Source organism: Cydia pomonella, chromosome 1 (assembly GCF_033807575.1).
Source record: "Cydia pomonella isolate Wapato2018A chromosome 1, ilCydPomo1, whole genome shotgun sequence".
Taxonomy (NCBI): Eukaryota; Metazoa; Arthropoda; class Insecta; order Lepidoptera; family Tortricidae; genus Cydia; species Cydia pomonella.
In genome coordinates this window covers 19,790,376-19,808,974 of record NC_084703.1, presented here as the reverse complement: position 1 = coordinate 19,808,974, position 18,599 = coordinate 19,790,376, and the positions used below count along the sequence as shown (strand labels likewise).

Genomic DNA, 18,599 nt, shown 5'->3' with positions numbered 1-18,599 from the left:
ACGTACAAATACCTTAATTGAAAATAAAATTCACACAGATATTGACGGTACTGTGCATCCAAAATTGGTATTATTAAGAAAAAACTTTCCAAAGGATATAAACAAAAAGATCGAAAAGGAGGTTTTCGATGTAGGTTTGTTAGTTACCTTTCGTCCCTCAGAGCGGAAATAGAAGCCCCGCGACAGCGGGGCTTCGTCGACTTTAAGGCGGATAGGACCCTAATTTGGTAGCCAACATGATACTAGAGTAACTTTACTGTTTAATGGTACCCATGGCAATACCAAACATGGTATTTCTTTAATGGCTTCTTATTCTAGCTTATTTTAGGCGTTTTAGCCCCAGCTCTCAAGCATTCTAAAATTGGGGGTACTTCCAAATCCAGCCTTTATTGTGATATTTCGATTTAAATGCAAAATAAAATAATTTGTATCACAGCAGCACAGTACCAGAAAATCTGGAAATGCACGGAAAATATCAGGTCATATATATCTTACGATCATTATTATTGTAATTACCCTAAGGTTACTTAATGCAAAATCACAAGTTGATTAGCATAAACTACGACGTCGCAGAGCGAGTCTTTTTAGTTATTCCTAAGTTAGGCAGTTCTATACTGTAATAGGAACCGCTATAACCTCCCTTTCGGAGGACAATAAAACTGTGGCCTATAAACTGCCATTCACATTTACACTTTTTCAAGGACCTGCTCCGTGCTTAAAATGATTCGATTCGCTGTAAACAAAATAAAATAAGAATCGCTTACTTACGCGACAGCTTCGCTGCGCTCGCGATGTGAATCGATGAGGTGTCAGCTTTGCTAAACACATTGACGAACACAAGCTGTCCATCAAATCATTGAAGTAATATTAACAATCGAACGGTAAAACCGTTTACAATACTTTTAATTAGTACTTACAAAAAATTCTAAGAATCTAAGGATTTCTAAGAATTTTTTGCAGTGAACCGAACGTTCCGACAAACAGAACGCCAATGAAGAGCTCCGCGGCCGCAGGCCACGGGCGCCTGGTGGAGGGGGTTAAAACTTGAAATACGAGTACAAAGGGGGTAGGTGTCAGCCTATAGTGAACCGCTACGTCATCTGTCAAACAGCATCGCACTCTCAAATATTAAATAGGCTTCAAATAACGGTACAGAAGCTTAATATATTAAAATCCAGCTACCTGCGGAAGCAATGTCTTGATTCAAACATTATTTTCTCCAGCATAGTCCGTTTGCAAATAGGTATTTTTTGATCTCGTTTATCATATTGATTGACATCGTTTTTACTCCAGTTTAAATTGTCCCTCTCATAATAATAACAATTTCCAAATGCTTCAATAAACCGCGAGCTGCAATTTTAGTTGACGTACGAAGAGCGCGCTCAGCGGAAAAAAATATGTTTCGGTTCGATGTACATTGCTGCTTTTCTTAGCGCAATACTGCTCTGTGAGTGTTGCCATACTTCAGTTTGCTTTACATTGCTACTGACAGACTTTGCTTGACAGACTATAGTTAGAAAATTCGCAAATCGTCACTTTTAACCTTTAATGAATAATTGAGTCTACTTAAACACGACTGCGGCATGGAAGAGGATGGAGGAGGCCTTTACCCAGAAGGGGTCCATATTTCATTAGCATTAAGACTAACAAATTAATTTATGTACTTTTTTTTTCTCTTTCTACTACAACCAACTAACAAAATTTAGATGTATATATGCGAAATATGGAATAAATGGCTTTATTATTATTTTTATTATTAAACACGACTGCGACTCTACGCTTTTCGATGAAGGAAAACATCGTGAGCAAACCGGACTAATCCCAATAAGGCCTAGTTTCCCCTTTCAGTTGGAAGATCAGTTGGCAATAGATTTCGTAAAAAAAAAAGCCAACACGAATTCTTGAGATTACTTGCCAAGACGGCCCCAGGCTCGTATGAGCCGGGGCAAAAAGCCAGGACAACGCGAAGAAGATCATGAGTCTACTTAATCGCGAAGTTTGATGGTTATCTGTGGTGTGCATCCAAAACAAAATGCACTTTTTTACCTATGCTACTTCGCTTTGCTTGGATTAATGGCTGCGAGTGTAGAGCATCTAATCTTAATTACTGCTTAAAAGTAGTAAATGTAATCATTTATTATTCAGCGTCCAGAAAACATTAGTGTATGTGTTTAGATTGTGTGTCATTATGACTTCATTTTATCATTATTGCTAGGAGCAGGTGAGGTGAATTCGCTTGTCAATAATCAAAAGTAAAGATGAATGAATGAGTTATTACCGGGATATTGATATTCTGCGACCATGAACGGATAAATAATCTTGTGGTAAATATGCAACTATCAGATGGGAGCTGTATATCATATCATTAGTGTTCATAACATAGGTCTCCATCTGACTTCAAATTGTATTAGCTCGACGTACGGTTTTTTCTTGTTGGTTATGGAGCTCGTGAAATGTCACTTGAATATTATTTAATGCTAAAATATCAAATTTGTCGTCAATCTATCGACATATCGAATAACCTATTTCGATAAATTATATCAGGGTATTGTCATCGCGTAATGTTTTTTTTGTATACTACGTCGGTGGCAAACAAGCATACGGCCCGCCTGATGGTAAGCAATCTCCGTAGCCTATGTACGCCTGCAACTCCAGAGGAGTTACATTCTCCAGAGGAGTTGTCTAATTCGTCTAAGTGTAAATTTTATAAGAATACTAACACTAAATATTTTTAACTAACTTCTATACTGTACAGATTTCCGGTGCTATAATTATATCGTTATGTTATTTAAATATAAAATACAAAAAAACTACTGTAAATAAACATTAAAGATGTGTACTGAAAGATCAACTTAGCACCATTGACATATATCTAAGGACGGGGCTTACGGGCAATAAGAATGGGGCCAGTACAGCGGTGTCACGCACACGAATTCGAGCCAATCATGCAGTCTAATGCCACAATGCAACTCTCAACTAGTTGCATTCGTTGCTTGAGTTGTCAATGCTTAGCAAAGCTTATATTCTGAGTACTAGGTAACTATGGTCACTAATGCTTATTATCAAATGCTTCAAATCTATCTCAAGACAATAGTCTCCTTAGGATTACCTATACTAAGTAAGCCACAGCAGCTGTGTATAGCCAATAACCTACACTTGTTGAAAGTACTCATATCAGCCAATATATGTATATTTTTAGGAACAACACTGTTACTTATAGACAGGGTCACTACCAAACCAACAAGAATATACAGATGAGTTAAATGCAATTTGAGGTGACTGTATTTCATGTCATTGTTTTTTCATTCATAAACAGAAGTCATCCGGAATAATTCATGGTTCTTATCTTATCTTACCTACTTCACAATATTTGTTCAAAAATTATTGTTGCATTTCTTTCAAAAAATAATTTTGTTTTTAGTAATAAACATTTGTAAACTATACCACAATGCTTAGAAATAAACAAAAAGTGGAAAAATCATGGTCTGTCACCAGAGTTGCAAGTGTTGTGAGTCTCATCCAAGACAATGAGATTTCCCACTTTTCATTCATTTATAAGCATTGTTTCATCTCTTTCTTTAGAAAAAAAAAACAGCTATGCATATACAGATATGCATAGCTGTTTTTTTTTGTACATTTATTTTATTTGTACAAATATGATGAAGTGTATAGGCATCTTACTTTGACTATTTAGTAATTTATGGAATTTGATTAGATTTACTAATGAATGTCACTGACTCTGATCGGTTCATACAATGCATTTGGATTCCATAATCTGATATTTAAAGTCATTAGTGTATCTGCATGTTCAGTGTTACACTTTCTAGTTTTGAAAGTATAAATATGCATTAACACACTCACTGGCAATGATTCTGCTAAGGCCATATTCTTCAGTTACAAATTAAACTTTAACATATGCTTAAACATTGGCAGTGAAAGTGTTGAGTATTATATTTTGCCCCTTTAAGTTTTATGTAGGTATGTCTAATTCAAGTCTAATAAGTAAATTATTTCTAAAATAGTTTCTAGATGCCATGTATAACCCCCCAAGTTTTAAGCACATTTAAGGTCAAAGGGTATAAAAATAGGGCATTATGAAAGGAATTTTCATCTCATGAAGTAGAAACAAGGTCCTATAGGGAGCGTGCATGAACTATAGGAGGCAGCACAGGAGCCGTCAGATTTTTGGCGCGAGGCGTAAATGTGATGGTTTTTGTTCCGATGTAGCCCACAAGATGGCAGAACCTACTATGCACAAGAAAACACTTGACGTGTAAATGTGCCTGTTTATGGTTCCGATTCGGACCACAAGATGGCAGACCCTCCAACGCGCACGGTCCCTATATGATTTTTATGATAATTACGAAATGTTTGCTCATTACATTATAAAAGTTGGATTATTACAGTAATAGGTAATAGGTAAATAAAATAAATAGTTTATAAATCAATGCATGGGTGTCAAATTATTGATTTAATGAGTCTCATCTATTAGTATTACAATAAATAACTTACCTAAGTGCTGATTATCTTCAAAAATAATTCTTATTATTTTGTGATTTAATTAGACAAACATCCTGTTGGCTCACGAATGTTTCAAAAAGGGGTGTCTTTCCTATGAATAATTTGGTAGTGAAAGAAAAAGGTCTTAACATGCTTATAATGTTCCAGCAAGCATAATGGTCTTTTAAGTCCTTTTTTTGTCCACTGGCAAGACACTAAGTGCTAATTCAGACTAAACATTTTTTTGAACCAGTTATTCCTGACTTTAGAATAGTCATCATTCTTCCTCCAAGAAACATTGTTTATTTTAAGTTGTATGCCATTAGGCGGGTCCATACAGCGCGAGCATACGCGCGAGGCAATTTCCTCACGCACAAACCGGCCAGTGTAGACGTGCCTCGGCCGAGGCAGTGTGCTCAGGCGAGAAAAAGCGCGCTGTGTGGACCTGCCTATTAATTAATCATTTGTGACTTTTTAGCTCTTGTTCTCATTTCAACATGCTATTCCTCTTATTAAGTCATTTGTAAAATATGTTAAATAGGAAAGTGCAGTGTTACCAGCAGTTATGAACTTCTTGCAGGTTTTGAAATAATAATGCGGAGTTCAATATGAAGGAGATGGTAGGAGGATGCTGTGTGTGCTCGGACGAGCGAGGTTGGCCGGACAACCCGCTGGTCTACTGCGACGGGAACGGATGCACAGTTGCAGTTCACCAAGGTACAGAAGACTAACTCAATTATATACATATGTATATGTACAGGGTGTTTATATATATATCTGTGTAGGAAACGTACCTGGTAGCATGAGTTGCGTGCTCGCGCGCGACTTTTAGCGTCATTTAGCGCGACTTCAAGTATGGATTCGCGCGGTAAAAATCAACTCATGCTAGACGGTCTGGCAAACTAAGTAATAACGTGCTTGCATGCCATAAATATGAACAAACTTAAAGCTAAATTCACTAAGATTTTTCTAAAAAAGCTGTGTTGTGGTAAAATACTAAAATACATACCTAAACCACATATTTAATGTCATTAACGCGTCTAACGTGATTAAAGGAGGGTGGTCAGATTGGCCTATTGACCTATTGGTCAAGCGATATGTCACTGGATAGCTTATTCAAAGTTCTAAAACTTTTACTATGGCAGGTAATCCCAAATCTTTGTGAAAAAAGTTATCGCTGCATAAAAATGTTTAATGATTTGAAACTTTACTATGTACCTTTTTTGATACTAAGTTCCTATATCGCTTTAGACAATGAAGGTTTTCTTACTGTCAATGATTTTGTGTCATGTTTTTGTTTTTTATGTTCCTTAGTCCCCGAGGAGGCGTCAGTTCGTTGCTTTTTATGGTCGCTTCTGGGGGATATGGTTTCATCCAGGCGTGCCCTCTTGGCTTTCCCTTCTGGTTTCTTTGCCTGGGTTTGTTTTGCAGTGGTTGTCGCTCCCACGCCCTGTCCCTTCGGGGTGTCAACCTCCTGCTTGTTCTCAGAGGAATGGCTATCTGCTTCTCTTTGCTTTTGGAGCCGCTGCCTCTTCCTCTGCGAAAGCTTCCGCAGTGGTGCGTCTACTTCGGTCTGAGCAGGCATCCCTCTTGGTTTGCACCTGATCTCCCAGCCGGGATCTATGACCTGCTTCGAGGGTTCAACAGGTGTCCCACTCTCAGCTGTCATCGGTTTGTCTTTAGAGGGCCCAGCTGTCGAAGGCTCCTTCGTCTCCGGTTCAGCCACCTGGGCTGGGGCTCCGGTAGGTACCCAGGCTTTCAGTGGCCGTTCCAGCTTCGATGGCTCCTCCACGGCCATGGCACTCCCTATCTGTTTCGCCCTCATTAGTGCTTCAGCATGTGCCGTCTCATCTAAGGAGGTCGTTTGTTTATTATTTGTTTTTTATTTAGATTTTTATTAGTTATTGTGGCCATTCCCACGAGTAGCTAGGGATATAAAAGGTCCATTCCACGCAGAGCCCCGCTTGCGTAGAGCTATATACAACGGGTTTCGCCCGGTACCCGTGGCCTATCGTTCGCCACTGAGCACCCTCTCAGCCACGCATCCATCGGCACGATGAATCACACCTTAGATTTTAGGGTTATTGGGGTCGAGGTTGTCTCCTCCAGGAAAGGGGGGATATGGATAAGAGGATCAAGACGGGGAGGGGGTTGGGAGGGTTGGTCTAGGTAAGGTTTATTAGGAAGATTGGGGGTATAAAGGGGGAAGGGATAAATGGGTCGTTTTCATGGCCCGCTTCCTCCGAGCCTACCCACGTAGGACAACTTTCCGCTGAATCGACTTTGGTTCCTTGACGTCGTCTCTCATCATCCGGTCCGAGAAATCTCTCCTACCGGATTCCAGAAGAGTAACGTCTGGTTCCCTAGTCGATTCGTCAGAAATCTGTCCACGTGAGGCGGCGGCTGAAAGAGTGCCGTGCTAAGACTAACTTAAACCATAGGGTTTAAGTTGGTCTTAGCACGGCATATATATCAGTAAAAAATTCTTATTGAGGGGATGTTTTTATTTTGCCATAACTTGTTTCACACAGCGATTTAAGATTTCAAAATGACATATGGCTTGTCATTATTGGTTTTTAGGCCAGAGTCCGTATGAATCTGGGCATCCTCTTTTCCTTTTGTCCCCTGACCCTACCTACCACTACTAGGTACTAGGTATACCTGAACCAGACTTCAAATATTTACTTCATAGAGATTATTTTACTTTTTTCATGAGATTAATATGCTTTTAGTGTTAATTAAAGACATTTGCTACAATTTTATAGGGCTCACCCCATATTTGATTATTGTGCCTGAATAGAAACAAAGTTGTATCTGATTTTGCGAAAATGTCTACTATTTCATTGTTACCTCATATTATCTAATATGTAGCTACCACAGACCAGCAAAGGCTATGTATGAGCGTTTGCACTAGACACGATGTCATAATACTGGTAATGCTTGCGTCGCAACCCCGCCAGTGTCAGTTTGGCCGTCGGAGAGTAAACATTATTACCTTCTCCCCTGAAATTAGATATAGTCCCCTCTATTTTAACACACTTCAGATCTGTAAATTATCATTTATATCCCCTGATAAAAGTACTCTGAAGGTTTGTCCTGAAAATGGGCGTAAATCGCATGGGTCACTTCATCATCTGAAGAAAATCTTCTACCCCTTGTCTGTCTTAAGTTTCGATAACAAATATGTAGTAGTCAGTAGGGGCCAGGTCGGAACACGGTGGGTGGCGAATTTCCTCGACGCCACAGTTTGCAACAGTAGCCTTGGTAATTCAACCATGCATGAAGCAAGCAGTGAACGGGCGCATTGACGTGGAGCCTCCACACCTCTGCTAAGTACAGTACTCCCTGACGTTTTTGCTTGAACGCCTCTCGTAATTGTTCTATATCGGTAGCGTAGTAGCTAAAGCCCAGCCGTGGTATGACTACGTGAGTTATGTCCATCATCAGTATTCCATGACAGTCCCGGAATATGGTAGCTTGGCCTCCCGAGCACTTAACACTAACTTTGTTCATAAAGAATCCTAAGAATTGAAGTTTTCGAAAGCCCCCGCCGTTCTTGCCGCTATTTCTTTGGTCTTACGTCTTCGATCACTCAGGACTTCCTCTTCCACTAACTTGACGCAGTCCTCGGTGAGTGCATCAACATGTCGGCCGGAGCGTGGTTCGTTATTAATAGACTCCCGTTCTAAATGAAATTGCTACTCCATTCTTTGATGGTGGAAACCACAGCATCTAACCTATTTTTTTTATGTACACTTTACCACTTTACCTACTAACCTAACCTAACCTAGTTCAATATATCCTTCTTTTTTAAGGAACTTCACGGAACGATATTCTAGACGATATTCGATAATTACAATATTGGTACAATGGTAACTACTGGGATTTTTTTTCCCACCTTTTGTCAGTGCTAACTACTGGGAAAAAATCCCACGAGTTATCAACTTTGTTTGTCTAAATCTATGCATTTCGTGCGAAACTGAAAAATATGTAATGTTTGGAGGGGAATATCTTAGGTATAAACTCGTAAAAAAATGAATACTGGTCACTAAATATGCGGTAATATAGAGGCCTCATTAAAATAAGTATTTTAATTTCATCCAATCCATACGTGTGGGGTATCTATGGATAGGTCTTCAAAAATGATATTGAGGTTTCTAATATCATTTTTTTCTAAACTGAATAGTTTGCGCGAGAGACACTTCCAAAGTGGTAAAGTGTATCGAAACAAACCACATATGAGTGGAACACAAAATTAACCACGACAGTATCGGTCGAACAACCTGGAAAAATTAAATTTGTGTTAATATAGTCTGACCTCTATCTTGGTAACATTTTTTAATTAACAATAACCTTTCCGGATTCAGTTTGCAATCTAAGCAGCTTTACGTGTGCTTATTATTACACCTGCAATTTCTATGAGATTACATGAAATACACCTTATTTCAAACAAAAAAATTTTTTTTTGAAATCGCTTTACATGATACAGAATTAGGTAATTATCCTCGAAAAACTAACATACGTGCATTACATCGCGCAAATTAGTTAGACAATATGCCAATAGATGGCACTGTACACAAGTATACTTAGTATAGGTACTAGCACTTAGTATAGGTTCTGTTCAAAAGTCTTTCGCCTTTACAGTTCCACGAGATAATTCAATGTTTGTACGGAACCTTCGGTGCGCGAGTAAAAAGAACTTGCACTTGTCCGGTTTGTTTTTCTTATAGCGTAGCATAGGAGTAGGTAGTAGCGTCAGTAGGGATTTTATAAAAAAAAATCAATTTAATAGTTGTATTAAGGGGCACAGGCAAGCTAAAACCTCATTGGGTCTGTGGTAGCTATCATGAATGTGGAAATTCATATCAACACCCAATTTTAAGAACTCTACTAGTTTTGATACACATTCATACGTCCAATTAAAAGGAAGGCTGAGTTTCATTCTTTCATATAAAACTTTAAATAACCAAATAATAGAGCTGTGGGGGCGCGCCCCGGACTGACAACGCGCGTTCCGACTCCAAAAAAGAGCCGTACGCGCGGTGATGCAGCTGTCTCAAGATACCTCCGTAAGGCCCCACTTCAAGTATCTTGGTATTTTGACCTTGCCGTCTGTAATAATATTGCAGATTGCCACGTATGCTTATAAAAATGTGTCCCAGTTTCCAAAACGCGCTGATTTGGCTCGCCTGCTTCGACACCCGAACAGGCTGTTGCCGATAAAGCGACGACTCGCGAGATTGGAAAAAATAACTCACGTTATGTGCCCTACTGTGTTTAACAAGTTGCCAATGTCAATCAACTCGGCTCCTTCTCTAGCTTGTTTTAAGAACAAATTAAAAATTTGGCTTATCGAGCACACATTTTATAGCATCGACGAATTTTTGAAGGCTTAAATTATGAGTTACATACGTGGGTCAATAAACTTTTTTTGTTTTGTTATCCTGTCCCGTTGTCCAAGGGACAACAGTGGCACAGTTTGTTTGAAGAAACGTTGTATGCCGTTCTATTAACATGCTTAGTAGGGGGCCCATTATGGACATTGGTTATAACGACCACAAAAACGCAAGTTTGATACATTTAAGGACCATAAAATCAGTATTTCAAAGAACTTTTGTCCCCTGGACAACTAATCGTAACCATGGCAACGAGTGACGCTAAAAAGTTGATTCTCCCACCTAGAGTATATTATAATTGATTATATTATTTCATCTATTATTATTTGTTATTCGATTATAAATTTCTAATGATTTTTATTTCTTATTTTTATTCAATACTTTTTGTAAATAATTGACATGTAATATTAATATTATACAATAAATGATTATACATTGTTTCTCGATACTCCAAAGTGTGACATAAAAGGTTTTTGTTAGGTTCCTTTGTAAAGTCTACATGTGAAAAGTTTTATTTTCTAGCGTGCTACGGTATAGTGACAGTGCCAACTGGCCCATGGTACTGTAGAAAATGCGAGAGTCCAGAAACCAAAGGGAAAGTGGTAAATAACAAACTGATAGTTATGAATAAGTGATAACAATAGTGTGATATGATAACAGTAACGATACTTTTGTGTTTTAGCGATGTGAGCTGTGCCCCTCTAAATCTGGTGCTCTCAAACGAGCCGATACGGGAGGCTGGGCGCATGTTGTCTGTGCACTTTATATACCCGAGGTCCGCTTCGGCAATGTCACGTCTATGGAGCCAATTGTTTTAAGACTGATTCCGCCCGAGAGATACAATAAGGTAGTTATGACTGGCATCGTCGTGCTTTTGCATCTAATTCATTCCTGATCTTGATTTTGTATGTTCTGTACTCTTGTCGATTTTTTTTAATTTCAGAATTGCTATATTTGTCAAGAATCTGGAAAAACTCATAGAGCTACTGCTGGTGCATGTATGCAGTGTAACAAATCTGGTAAGCAGACATTTATTCATTCATTCAGTCATTTGGGATGTTAACAAGACCTAAATTATACAGTCCTACATCTTAATGTAGAAAGGCAGAACTGTATAATTGCCTTCAGAATGATAGGAAACAAATAATAATCTATTTGTTCCCTTTCATTCTGAAGGCACTAAAATTCAAAACATGGTGTATTTGGTAGGGTGCAAACAGCAGTTCCACGTGACTTGCGCTCAGAGCCTGGGCCTACTCTGCGAGGAGGCCGGCAACTACTTGGACAACGTCAAATATTGTGGCTACTGCCAACATCATTACAGTAAACTGGTTAGTATTCAGCAACCGTGTTATTGCAATGTACAGTTAGCAGCATAATATATGTGATCCAAAATTATATTTACCATTTACTGCTGCTGGCTATACTTTCCTGAACGTGGCCTATATACCTATGTTCATCATCATATAACTATGATGCTGGCAATTCATATTGCCTTATTTTCCTGAAAATTCGTATTGATTCTCATCTTCCATAAAAAAGCAACAACGATGCAGACTTGCCAGGCCGTATTTGCGCAAATAAGGCGAAATGAATTACTAAAAGAAAGAGTACGGATATAATATTTCCGATCCAAAGTTAACTACTTGAATGTAAAGTGGAAAGATATGTATATTACAAGACCTTGAAGACTCATATGTATACATACTGTAAATCACATAACCGGCCACCGCACACTTCGTATCCTAATTATGATGTCACCATCATCGCAAAGCTACATGTTTGTACTAATACAACGGGAAACCAGATTATAAACGAAAAACTAGACCGCCTAACCAAACTCAACTAACCAATACCTACGCTCTTCATATCAATGTTAAGCGACTATTTATCCTGTTTACGATGCTTGGACACGCACTACATTATTACCGATAGTAGTATCGTATTAATAGTAGCAAGTAGCGTAAAACCTGGTGTTGAGGTACGATCCGTTTATTATAATTCCGCGCGCAAGTTAGACTACATTTTCATTCGGGATAAGTTAGAACCGAAATGGTTGACTGTGCAGAAAAAGGGCGGGAACGTGAAGACCATCCCTCCGTACAAGCCAGTGTCGCATGACAGCCCGTCCAGTGACTCCAGCTGTGAGAAGGAGGGCGACGCGTCGCCCATGGCTAGCGGGAGCGGGACCCCTACACATGCTGCTAAGCCCAAAGGGGTATGTGTATAATATATAGCCTTCATAATCATTCATACATCTCAACTAAATATATTTAGCCAATTTGGTTTCGTTACTCGGCAATTAAAATGTTTTTTTTTTCTGGAATTTATATAGAATTCATGATGTCCTGGCGATTATAGTTACTTAAACGCCCGTATACGATGTTGTGTCGATTTCGCTCAACCTTTATTCTACTTCAACGATATCAGGATTTAGGTTAAATTCAAGCTTAAGGTTCATTCAAGGGAAGGTTATTTAAATGCGGATGGAATGAATGAACTTCTATTGGTTTTAATAAAAAATAATGTTTAATTATTTACTTTACATGTATGTTTTTCTCTCAAATACTCCCTAAGGAATAAAATGGGATATTGCTCTCGCTAAATCGGCCTGAAATACCACGCTTTATCAGGAAGTGGAAAACATATAAATATAACCAATAACAACCTTATATAAAACAACTAAATGACGAAAATTACTCTATAGGGAGTTAAAGCATATATTACTATCGCTAATGTCCTGCGTTTAAATACCACGCTTTATTAGAAAGTGTGTTTATGACAAAACATACACTAATCAATATCCAACAATAACAACCTTACATAAAATAACCAAATTACAAAGAAAATACTCCCTTGCCTCCCTAGGGAATAAAAAGAGATATTATTTTCGCTAAACATGCGTGAAATACCGAGTTTTATCAGCAAGTCTGATGAAAACAAATAGGTAACGGATATCCAACAATCAACCTTATATAAAACAACCAAATGACAAAAAAGCTTTCTTTTTGGACACTAAATGTAACGTTTAATTACCAAAAGTATGTTTATGAAACAACATAATTTAGACTACCTTAAAAATGGCAGACAGTGCATTTTTTTAATATTGGGTCATTACCTATGAAATTGGCGTTTTTGTTCATAAGTATTAGTCATGTCATAGTTTATTTATTTTAATAGTAACTTCGAAGTATTTTTTAATTTCATTAGTGTGCTTCATAACAACGATTTTACTACAATTATTTGCTTCTTTTATTGTTTTATGTGTTCAGAATACCGCCCTGAAAACAGCTCTTTTAATGTGCTGCCGGCTCGAGTATTTAAATGACTTATATTTTTCTGACGGGACAGATTAAAAAAAATATGAGATAGAAAACGTGCCTTAAAAATGTCTCAGATTACTGGCAAAAATTCGTTTGGTTTGAAAATGCCATCACAAAATAATGCGCAAAATTCATTGTGGAAAAATCGAATTTCGTTAAAGTTCTCCATACAAAACGCCAATTTCATAGGTAATGACCTAATAATAGGACATTTATCATTAAGTTGGAGCATTTTAATGATTGCGGTGTCCTCTACGAATTCTGATATGTTTACTCAATATCACAAGCTTTTTGGGTTCTAATAGAAAATAGATATCTGAAGTTTGTCCTTCTATTTTGTTCCGCCTTTTTATACTTCATTTTACATTAAGGTAACGTAATGGACGGTACGAAAGTATTCGTAATTTTAGGACACTTTCTCCAACAAGCATCGAAGGAGCTCAAGAGCTCATGATTCCGAGTAAAAATTACAATATCAAATTGGCATAGGACATGGCAATCGACAAAATGAACAATATTTTTGGGAAAATGCTCATTACATCAGTGATTTCCGATTTCAAATCGTATATGGACTCTTAAGTAATAAGTTTTCTAATACCGATACCGTTAGATTGGACTAGATATATAAATATTTGTATATCTTATCCCAGTTATTAAAGGCATAGTAGGTGCCCGTATGCGGTCGAGTTACGTTACTTGATACGGGATATATATATACATGTATATAAAAGCACTTGGTTTGATTTGCTAAGGCAAGCTTTTCGTGGTAATCTTCTTTCTTTAGAGCACATTGGTTTTCACCGTATAGTCTACAACACCTTCTTGCTTTGGTCGTTGGTAAACAAGTAAAATTTCTTCCAAATCTAAATTTGAATAGCGTTGTGTTAATTGCGATGATAATGATATTATTAAAACGTGGCACTCAAAAGGACCGCAACACCACAATAATAAAAAAATATTATTAAAATGAATATTTCAGTGACGTAATATTACAATACCTAATAATATAATAAGTCATTTATTGTTTTCCCTATGTAATACCTACAGTAATGCCGTCGCTTATTTTTTTTAGCCTGGTCGAAAATCAGGTGGTGTCTCGGGAAAGAACACTCCTAATTCATCGAAGACGCCCACAAACACTCCTCAGCCTACAGGTAAGTATCGTTTTATGAATTACTTACAATTACATTAATACAGGTAATTACGTTTATCTTTATTAGGATCTGCAATCAAAGCTGATAATTGTATTAGAAGTATTCGTTTCCAAGTTATTGAAAATATAAAATCATTGGATGTCCAATGTGTACATAAAATATTGAGTTCTATGCTTTCCCGTACAAGAGAGTTATGCAACGAATATTTGGGAAAATATTGGAAGTTTTATTTATTTGTGCAAAAATAAAGGTTTTGTCCCTAACTTAAATGTATTATTTCTTTCAAGTGAGCATTTCCGGAATATTCTAAAATTAAAAGGATTCAAGCTTAAGAAGCTGTTAGTCCAAAAAAGACAATGCTTAATAATGCAAATGCTTAATGCAAAGAAAATAATAAATAGCTTAGTCCGTAGTAGTAGTAGTTAAAAACATCATAATTTTTTAAAGGAGAATTAAAATTATTTAGTTTTATCTTTACACATAGATAAAATGGTAGTGATTTAAGATATTAATTATTCGCCGCAATAAAATACGTCTTAGCAAGAGATATAGCACGCTCTTAAAAAACGGTTATCTCGAGTATCTCTTCCTCAAACCAAAAATATTACCCAATTCCAAAGAAGAAGCACCCAAATTTTCCTTTGAGACTTAAGTTTTTAGGCAAGAGCAATTAATTCTTGGTTTGATGTTTATACAGTCAAGAGCCAAAGCTATTTCAAAGAAGAAGCACCAAAATTTTCCTTTGAGACTTAAGTTTTTACACAAGAGCTATTAATTCTTGGTTTGATGTTTTCAATTAAAGAAACAGCACCAAAACTTTGGTTTGAGACTTTTACATAAAATAATATCAGTATATTTGATGAAGAGGACAAAAGCGTTGGTGGCCTAGCGGTAAGAGCGTGTGACTTGCAATCCGGAGGTCGCGGGTTCAAACCCCGGCTCGTACCAATTAACTTGGAACTTATGTACGAAGTATCATTTAATATTTACCAGTCTCTTTTCGGTGAAGGAAAACATTGTGAGGAAACCGGGCTAATCCCAATAAGGCCTCTCTAGTTTACCCTCTTGGTTGAAAGGTCAGATGGAAGTCGCTTTCGTAAAAACTAGGGCCTACGCCAATTCTCGGGATTAGTTTTCAAGCGGAACCCAGGCTCCGTGAGCCGTGGCAAAATGCCGGGACAACGCGGGGAAGAAGAGAAGAACGACAATACATTTTCAACGAATGACGAAAATCATGTTGGTTTAAGAATATTAATTCTTTATTCAAGACATACTAAACTTGGCACTAAGAAATTTCAGCTCTAGATATAAATAATATCATATTTCACATTGAGTAACGTATTCTTGAACCAATGCTTTTATTATGCTTATGCTAGCACCTAACCTATTATGCTTTTTTTATGGAGAAATATAATTCTCAATTTAATTACGAGTATCTAACCCCAAGAAACAAAGTTTCGTGGCATAAGTTCTTTAAGTATTGCACTAAGACACTTAGGTTCAATTAAAAAAATACAATATTAAAACAAAACGCAAACGCTCTTTGTGAGAATATTGAGCTTTTTAAAAAAAAATATATTTTGGATAGAGAATTTAATTTTTTAGCTTAAATAATAAACTTTGAAATATTTTATTTATTTTTAGATCTAGGTTTTAAGTTTTGTAGTTTAGTTTTTAGTATATTTACCAAATAAATTTATTTATAGTTATAAAATTGAAATCACCATATATTAATATTATTGTTTTAATTAATTATTTTAAATAATTAAAAAAAAGAGTTATTTGTGTAGATTTTTGTGATAACAAATTAGCTCTTGAACCAAAAGCAAAGATAATTTGAAATAGAGGTGGAATCTCAAAGAATACTTTGTAGCCACGTAATGCTGTTGCCATCTTTGACACATGATTAAAACTTTTATGGCAGTAAATTTACCACTAGGAAACAGATATCACATCCATTATTATAATGTAAAGTTCTTAATTTTACCTGAGTACCTGTTTACAAATGTATACACAATACCAGACCCGCTTAATTATGCTTTTGTAAAACTTTTGTACAATCTCGAAGATGTTCGTGGCAGTTAGCTCACTCAGGAAATTACGGAACTTCCTTCCCATTTCTACCAAAATTGCTCTGGCACAAACTGTTCACCACTCTATTCTGGATTACGCTGACGTTGCTTATCTCGATCTCACTGATGAGCAACTTAATAAGCTTGAGCGTATCCAAAATATTTGCATACGGTCTATATTTGTGTTACGCAAATATGACCATGTCTCTCACTTCCGTTCGTAGCTCAAGTGGCTCCCTATTCGCTTACGTCGTAACTCTCACGTTTTGTCCCTTCTGTATTCCATTCTTTTGAACCCCGCAACTCCCCGCTATCTCAAGAATCGTTTCAGCTACCTCCGTTCTGCTAGGTGCTCCCAGAACTTGCTTCTTTCTGTACCATCATCCTCTTCTAAATTTTATAATAATTCTTTCACTTTTCAAGCTCTCCGACTATGGAATTCTCTGCCTATAGACTTAAGGCGCGCTCAATGTCCCAATTCTTTCAAGAGACTCATTAAACTTCTCTTTTTATCTGCTCCGTAATACTTTTATCTGCTTCCTTTTCCATACTTATAGCTGGCATTTACTTTTATTAAAATGATATGTATTTTAATATATGTATGTATATGTATTTACATATCTTTTTTTATTTACATTTGTATATGATATATTGCTTTGTTTTGTGTTTATTCTGTGCTAGACTTCTTTTATTGCATCTGGAACACCTATTGACATGACATAAATTTATTTAATTCCGCTACCTAAAGGTTGTCTGGAAGAGATCGCTTTTTAGCGAGAAGACCGCCTATTGTTTACCTCTTCTTAATGTGCTGTATTTAAGAGAGGTATCGGCATTGTGAATTTCATCTCGCTTTATGTGGTAGGGCACAGCCAGTGGATGTCATTCCAGATCTAGAGCAGAGCCCAACTGGGGAAGTACCTCCACTTTACAGAAAACCGCAGTCAAATAACACTAGACCCTACTCATAGTGTTGTGTTCCTGCCGGTCAGTAAGGTTGCCAGAGCTCAACGAGGGGGGGCGGGTTTAGGGTCGGCAGGCGTACATAGGCTACGGAGACTGATTACGATCAGGCGGGCCGTATGCTTGTTTGCCACCGACGTAGTATAAAAAAAAAAAATTTTATTGTTTCTGTATTGAGGTGTGCAATAAAGAGTATTTGTATTGTATTAATTAACGTACTCGCTCGAAATAATAATTAATTATTTTGTCATATTGTAGAAAAACAATGCAAGCATATTTAAAAAAATGCTTGCATTGTTTTTCTACAATATGACAAAATATTATTTAAGTTAGAAGAATACTATACAATAATATTATACATACTATGCACGTAATCGATTATTAAAAAAAACTGATTTCATATTTCATGGTGTTAAAATTTTAGCCTGGCAATAAAATATCCTTGAACAGAAAATTCCCACTGATCCCTTCTAGCAGGGAAGAAAGCCCATTTCCGAAGAGATGTGAAAAAAATCTTGCACTGCCTACTTGATGATAGTTTTGACCGACAGTTGTTTGTCATAATGAATAGTAGATTGTGTCAAGGGAGCAAAATGATATATGTAAGGCGAGAGCATGCATTGAATCCTAAACGAAGCGAAAGATTATAAAATAGAATCCCGAATGTAGTGAGGGATTCAAGTGTTAACACCCAATGTGAAAATAATTTTGCTACCATGTGATACATACTGCTTTACACATCACCTATGAGGAAATGATGTTAAAAAAAAAACTGTGCACAAAAAAGAAAGTGTCCTAGAAAATTATCACTTTGATCTCTCCTAGCCGGTAAAAAAGTGCAACATTGGTCCCTCCTAGCAGGGAAGGAAAAGCCCTTTTCCATGTAAAAAAGTTAATTAAACAGTGTATGTCGCAGACAAGAAGAAGCCATCGCCGTCGCGCCGTGGATCTTCAGCGACGGAAGGCGGCTCGGGCAGCAAGGCCAGCACGCCGGCGCCGTCACCGCAGCACCCAGCCTCCGACGCCCCTCCTCCCGCTAACAAACGTAACTATTGCACCCCTACACTTAACTGATACCACACTGATACGGTTCGTTGAAGTATCTTAATCGATGTTTTTATATCCCAGATGTTGTGACGTAACTATAAACTAATTTTTAGATCCGTGGAATTCTTACAGCTGTCATAATTT

At 37.2% G+C, this 18,599-nt stretch overlaps 1 protein-coding gene across 11 annotated transcripts in view; it reads left to right on the top strand.

Moving 5' to 3' along the window:
- Positions 1–1,899: 1,899 nt before the first annotated feature.
- Positions 1,900–18,599, top strand: part of LOC133526851 (protein AF-10-like) — a 96,843-nt gene continuing 80,143 nt past the window's right edge. For 5 of the 11 annotated variants that reach the window (XM_061863755.1, XM_061863738.1, XM_061863747.1 and 2 more), the window contains exons 1-9: positions 2,036–2,221; positions 5,081–5,217; positions 10,419–10,498; positions 10,579–10,743; positions 10,840–10,915; positions 11,106–11,227; positions 11,965–12,114; positions 14,292–14,373; positions 18,325–18,453. In XM_061863755.1, the coding sequence (XP_061719739.1) occupies positions 5,109–5,217; positions 10,419–10,498; positions 10,579–10,743; positions 10,840–10,915; positions 11,106–11,227; positions 11,965–12,114; positions 14,292–14,373; positions 18,325–18,453 (913 nt within the window). In that variant the 5' untranslated portion in view covers positions 2,036–2,221; positions 5,081–5,108. The other 6 variants (XM_061863698.1, XM_061863681.1, XM_061863713.1 and 3 more) reach the window with 6 other exon arrangements.